The sequence below is a fragment of the Melanaphis sacchari genome, unplaced genomic scaffold, assembly GCF_002803265.2.
Source record: "Melanaphis sacchari strain LSU unplaced genomic scaffold, SCAv2.0 Contig8_pilon_pilon, whole genome shotgun sequence".
Lineage (NCBI taxonomy): Eukaryota > Metazoa > Arthropoda > Insecta > Hemiptera > Aphididae > Melanaphis > Melanaphis sacchari.
The window spans coordinates 6,487,688-6,493,205 of record NW_020271635.1 but is presented as its reverse complement, the minus strand read 5'-3'; the positions used below and the strand labels follow the sequence as shown (position 1 = coordinate 6,493,205).

General features: G+C 28.9%; 1 protein-coding gene across 4 annotated transcripts; it reads left to right on the top strand.

The window, feature by feature from the left end:
* The first annotated feature begins 1,623 nt into the window (after nt 1-1,623).
* LOC112602692 (protein sel-1 homolog 1) lies at nt 1,624-5,243 on the top strand. Of its 4 annotated transcripts, XM_025350902.1 has the most exons (14): nt 1,625-1,901; nt 1,971-2,059; nt 2,119-2,350; nt 2,414-2,651; nt 2,716-2,939; nt 3,004-3,199; nt 3,264-3,418; nt 3,486-3,611; nt 3,677-3,905; nt 3,965-4,113; nt 4,196-4,361; nt 4,473-4,723; nt 4,785-4,907; nt 4,986-5,135. In XM_025350902.1, exons 3-14 carry the CDS (start codon nt 2,141-2,143, stop codon nt 5,133-5,135), a joined length of 2,217 nt encoding a protein of 738 aa, XP_025206687.1. In that variant the 5' UTR covers nt 1,625-1,901; nt 1,971-2,059; nt 2,119-2,140. The 4 variants fall into 4 exon arrangements, with proteins under 4 accessions (XP_025206689.1, XP_025206687.1, XP_025206686.1 ...); XM_025350904.1 differs by having other exon boundaries at nt 1,624-2,059; nt 2,133-2,350; XM_025350901.1 differs by having other exon boundaries at nt 1,625-2,059.
* Nucleotides 5,244-5,518: the final 275 nt, after the last annotated feature.

Sequence of the window (5,518 nt, the reverse complement as noted above, 5' to 3'; positions counted from 1 at the left end):
GATTGATTTTCATGTTGCATTGTTTCACTGTACAAATAAAATATGTCTGATGTTTTCAAACAAAATACGACGACGTCGATTAGTTAATAAAATATTGGGTGCATATCAGACTCGGATCCAGAACATATTTACGTTGGAGGGAGGAGCATTTAGAATACAATTTCACCCAAGTCTAATAAAAACCGTGTAAATACTATGTAAGCTATAATAGGTAAATATTATTATTAAAATTCCAGTGTATTTGTACAATAAAATAAAAGATGAATAATTCTTAGATTAAATTAATTTTACAAAAAATGTAAAACATTTTATATAAAAAAATTTAAAAATTAGAGTCTACGATAGACGGGATAGGTCCTTTCTCCCCTTAGATCCACACCTAGTGAATACTTGAAGTAAATCATGTCATTGGTAGTTAGATCTTAGATTTCGCTTTCGGCATGTTTAAAATCGTTAAAATATAAAATTAAAAAATTTCGATTAAATAGTGGACGCCAGATCACTACTGAATATAGTTCCTTTTATTGCAATCAATATGTCGATCAATACGTTCATGTTAATTTAATCTTGTTTATCGGATTTATATTTCATATAATTTATAAATATAATACTTAATAAATGTGTATATGTAAAAAATCAATTGTTTTATTAATGTATAACACGCATACGGTAAAGTAAATTGTATCGGTATGCAATAAATTTAATCGCAATTAAAACCTCACAATAGTAAAATTATCTTTTTGAATAACATACAATTTTTCTTTAAAATCTAAAATTTGAGTAAAATGCCCCCGCATTGCACTAAAACTACAAAAAATTACTTAAAACATGAAAAAAGGACATAAAAATATAAAAAAAGGACGTTAAAAAATAAACATTTTTATCTAACAATTCAAAAAAATGCAAAATAAAATTAGTTAATTCAGAAACAATGAAGCATGAAACATGAAACAAATTTTTAGCTAAAATAACATTGTTCAGAATGAAAGAAAAAAAATTTAGAAGTCATCAACATTCTAACTCTAATCACAAAACTAAAATATCACTACTTACCTACCTCTATTTTTCGTTGATCTAGCTCCCGAAATTATTATTAAAGAAATATTTAACATATTTTTTCTGTTCGACACAAAAATCAAAGTTAGAAGAGCCACACAAACGCCATGATATTTCTCAATATCAAAACTGCCAGACTTATAAGCATTCAAAAGACTTCTGTTCGTATTCACCACGCTGTGTCAAATATGGAAAGTTCCCCATTCTACAAAAATGTGCTTAAAATCACCTAATTACAGAACTTATTCCTTACAAATGATAATAATTAATACCTACACCAATATTTTGTTTTGTATCTGTTTGTGCACTTGCTATCAAATGACAAATATCAATGCGCTTTGGTTGAGTGGTTTTTTTTAAAATTTTTGAAATCCTATTTTACTGTTTTTTGTGGAAATTGTAGTATTTATGGTCACACTGCGGTGTTTGCTGTAATGATAAATACGAATAATATGAAAATATTAAATAGCAATACTGGTGAGAATATCACTGTTATCAAATCCTATAGCGCCCGTCCACGTAGTGCATTGCAGTCGATAAGCGATAGCCTATAGCCACTTAAGGTATAGAAATTGGAACGTTGAAAACAATTTGTTTCGTTTTTGATTTTTCATTTATTTCACTTATAACGCACCATTGTGATTACATTACCAAATAATTTAACCCGAGTAAAAGTCCAAGACATCATTAATGCCTTGTACCAATTGATCACAATAATAATTTCCCCATCTAGTTGATTGTCAGCATACTAAAATCATAATAGCCAGTGAACATCTTATCAATGATATAGAATACAGATAAGGATTATGAATAATTTGAGATCTTACCATTTGGAAATTGGTGATGTAATGAATTTGATTTAAATTTTTTTATCATATTCATTACTCGAAATTCACGTATTATTTACTATATAGTATTTAGACTACACTGCTTCAATCACAGTCTGTAGTGTCGGCGCAACAATCAGGGATTTGGTCGTTTGTGCATTTATTTGACATAAATGGTATGCATTTGAACATTTTTAGAACATATGCAGTAAATTATGATCAATATGTTTGTTAGTGTATTGTTGCTAGATCCATCAATGAAGGAACGATTGTTACAATGGTTCATTTTTGTAATGGTAATTTCCTCTGCTGTTGGCGGAGAGAAAAGCAATTCTAAAGACGATGAGGATGACAGCTATGATTTAAGGACTAATGATGTAGATGAACATGATGATGCTACCACCCGTATGCTGCAGCTTATCAATAATGCTGCTATGAAAATTGTTGATGCTCCTGATTTATCAAAGGTAATAAACCTATTTAATTCTGTTGTAATGTTTTCATTGTTCTAAATATGAAAATTGTTTTAGGAAAAACCTTCAGATCAGTCTCAAGAACAACTTAAAACAGAAGATTTTGATGCTGGTGATAATTTACAGTTGGTTAAATTTCCAACAGTTGGTTTATTTAACTACTGGGCAGATATGTCAAATGATGACATTAGTATACAACATATGAAAAGTGATGATGATGTTGATGATGACATTGATGTTACTGATTGGAAAGAACCAATTAAAAATCCTCCGAGTTCGTCTAGAGAAGAAGAAGGTAGGTTATTTACTTATTTATTTCTTCTGTAAGCTTAATTAACAGCATACCTTAATATTTTTAGCTGAGCAATTATATCAGGCTGGTTTGAAAAAATTGAAATCAACCCTTGGAGATCATTTAGATGCTTATGAATACTTCTACAGAGCTCATACTTTGGACCATGAAGAAGCAAGAGCAAAATTTGCTTTTGCTCTATTATTTGGTTTGAAATACACTCAAGATATCCCTAAAGCATATGAAATATTCAATGAATTATCAAAAAAAGGAAATCCAGATGCTCATTTAGTAATTATTAGATTCAAATTTTTTATAATAATGTTTCTAGTAATATTATTTTTATTCATTTTAGGGCATGGGTTTCTTATATGCTGTTGGATTACACCTACCTGTTAGTCAGCCAAAAGCACTTGTACATTATGTTATGGCTGCAGTTGGTGGTAATGTATTGGCTCAATTAGCATTGGGATACCGATATTTTGCTGGAGCCACTGTGGCATATAGCTGTGAAAAGTCATTAGAATACTATCGGGCAGTTGCAAATAATGGTAATTGAATACTAACAGTACATATATTCTATTTTAAATAATTGTTTTTAATTTTGACTTTTAGTGGCAAATGAGTTATCTTTATCTGGTGGACCCCTTGTACAACGTATAAAGCTAATGGAGGAGCTGGATAATCCAAATTATAACAGTGGAATTGTAGATTCTGATTTGTTAGACTATTATAAAATGTTAGCTAATAAAGGAGATGCTCAAGCACAAGTACAGATTAATAACAATATGATTCCTAAATATGTGCATTAACACATTAATATTGTAATTTAAATAGGTTGGATTAGGTCAGTTATATTTACAAGGTGGTAGAGGTGTACCAATCGATATACAAACCGCATATTATTATTTTCAAAAAGCTGCCGAGAATGGTAATGGTCTTGCATATGGTTTTCTTGGAAAGGTAAAAATATTGTTTTTATTATTTTAGTCTATAAATCATGTATTAATAAGATTATTTGTTCATAGATATTTTTGGAAGAACGTGATGATGTTAAACCAGATTATGAAAAAGCTCTTGAATATTTTTATAAAGCAGCAAAATTAAAAAATCCAGTTGGTCAAAGTGGTCTTGGTTATATGTATTTACATGGACTCAATGTAGCCCAGGATTATTCAGAAGCCTTAAATTGGTTCACTCTTGCTGCTGAGCAAGGTTGGGTTGAAGGACATTTATACGTGGGAATCATCTATTACAGTAAGTTTAGTGCACAATTTAATTGTTTAAAAACTATTAAAATTGTTATTTAATTTCAGAGGGATTGGGTGTAAAACGTGATTATAAACTAGCCGTTAAAAACTTTGGTTTGGCATCTAAATCTGGTAATCTGTTGGCTTATTTCAATATGGCACAAATGCATGCATCTGGTATTGGTGTACTGCGGTCCTGTACAACTGCTTTAGAGGTACACTCATTATTATTTGGTTGTTCAAATTATTAAATTTAATAATATATAACAATTCTTAAAAAATATTCTATTCTTTAAGTTGTTCAAAAATGTTGCGGAACGTGGTAAATGGGGTGGATATTTAATGCATGCTTATAATTCATATAAAGAAAATCAATTTGAAGAGTCTTTTGTTTTATACTCTTTTTTGGCTGAAATGGGGTATGAAGTGGCACAAAGCAATACTGGATTCATATTAGATAGAGGTAAATTTTGTTTATTAAATATATTTTTATTATGTGTAATTGTTTAATATATTATATTAAAAAAATAAAAATATATTTGATAAATTCTTATGTTTGACGTTTGACGTTTAGGAGATGTTAACATTTGGGAAACTGATAAAGAACGCTATGTCCGTGCAATGATGTATTGGAGTAGATCAGCTGCTCAAGGGTATGCTGCAGCACAGTTAAAACTAGGAGATTATCATTATTATGGTCTTGGGACTAAAATAGACTTTGAGCTAGCTGCTAATCATTATCGACAGGCTTCTGAGCAACATCACAATGCCCAAGCAATGTTTAATTTGGGTTACATGCACGAAATGGGCTTAGGAATGGAACAAGTAAAACTATTTTATTTTTTGTAAAATGCATATTATTATAAATGGATTTTTTTTTCTGAAGGACATCCATTTGGCAAAACGTTGTTATGATATGGCTGCAGAAGCAAGCCTAGATGCAAAAGTGCCTGTATTTTTAGCTTTAACTAAACTTAATCTATTTCACATGGTAAAAGATTATTACACTGTAAGAATTTATTATAACTAATATAATTTTATTATAGTTTTAATATTGTCATTAATTTTAATGTATTTTTTATTGCAGGAATTTTTAAATTTTATTAATGTTCTTACAAATGATGTTGCCGAGCCGATGGGTTTCAATTGGGATTTATATCTAATAGCTATACTGTTTGCATTACTTTCCTACATAATTTATTTGCGAAGACCTAATAGGCAACCACAAAATGTGTGAAAACACAATAATATATATTATTTAATTTATACACAAAATAATAATTATTGAAAAACCTTGGAAGACTGTACAGTACTTGTTAAAATAAAAATATATGTATTAACTATATTTTTGTTCTCTGTTACTTTCAAAACTGATACAATTATGTGTTTAACTATTATTTTGGTAGACTAATGATATAAAATTTAAGTCCATTAACCAAATGTATAAGATCAGAAGAATTGATAAAATCTTATTAATTATTCGTGATACCATATTATTTTGCCAATATTGGTTGTATAGTAATTATTATTTATTAATTTTATTTGTTGAAAATTCGTTATTATTTCCATTTTAGTGATTTATAAAATATTTAAATGCTGTAAAATTATAATTTTAAATTA

Bases quoted from the DNA above. Each gene is read 5' to 3' on its own strand.
- LOC112602692 (XM_025350905.1), top strand. From the start codon at position 2,141: ATGAAGGAACGATTGTTACAATGGTTCATTTTTGTAATGGTAATTTCC. The intron at 3,612-3,676 runs GTAAAAATATTG...ATTTGTTCATAG, and splicing joins CATATGGTTTTCTTGGAAAG to ATATTTTTGGAAGAACGTGA. The intron at 4,908-4,985 runs GTAAGAATTTAT...TTTTTATTGCAG, and splicing joins TGGTAAAAGATTATTACACT to GAATTTTTAAATTTTATTAA.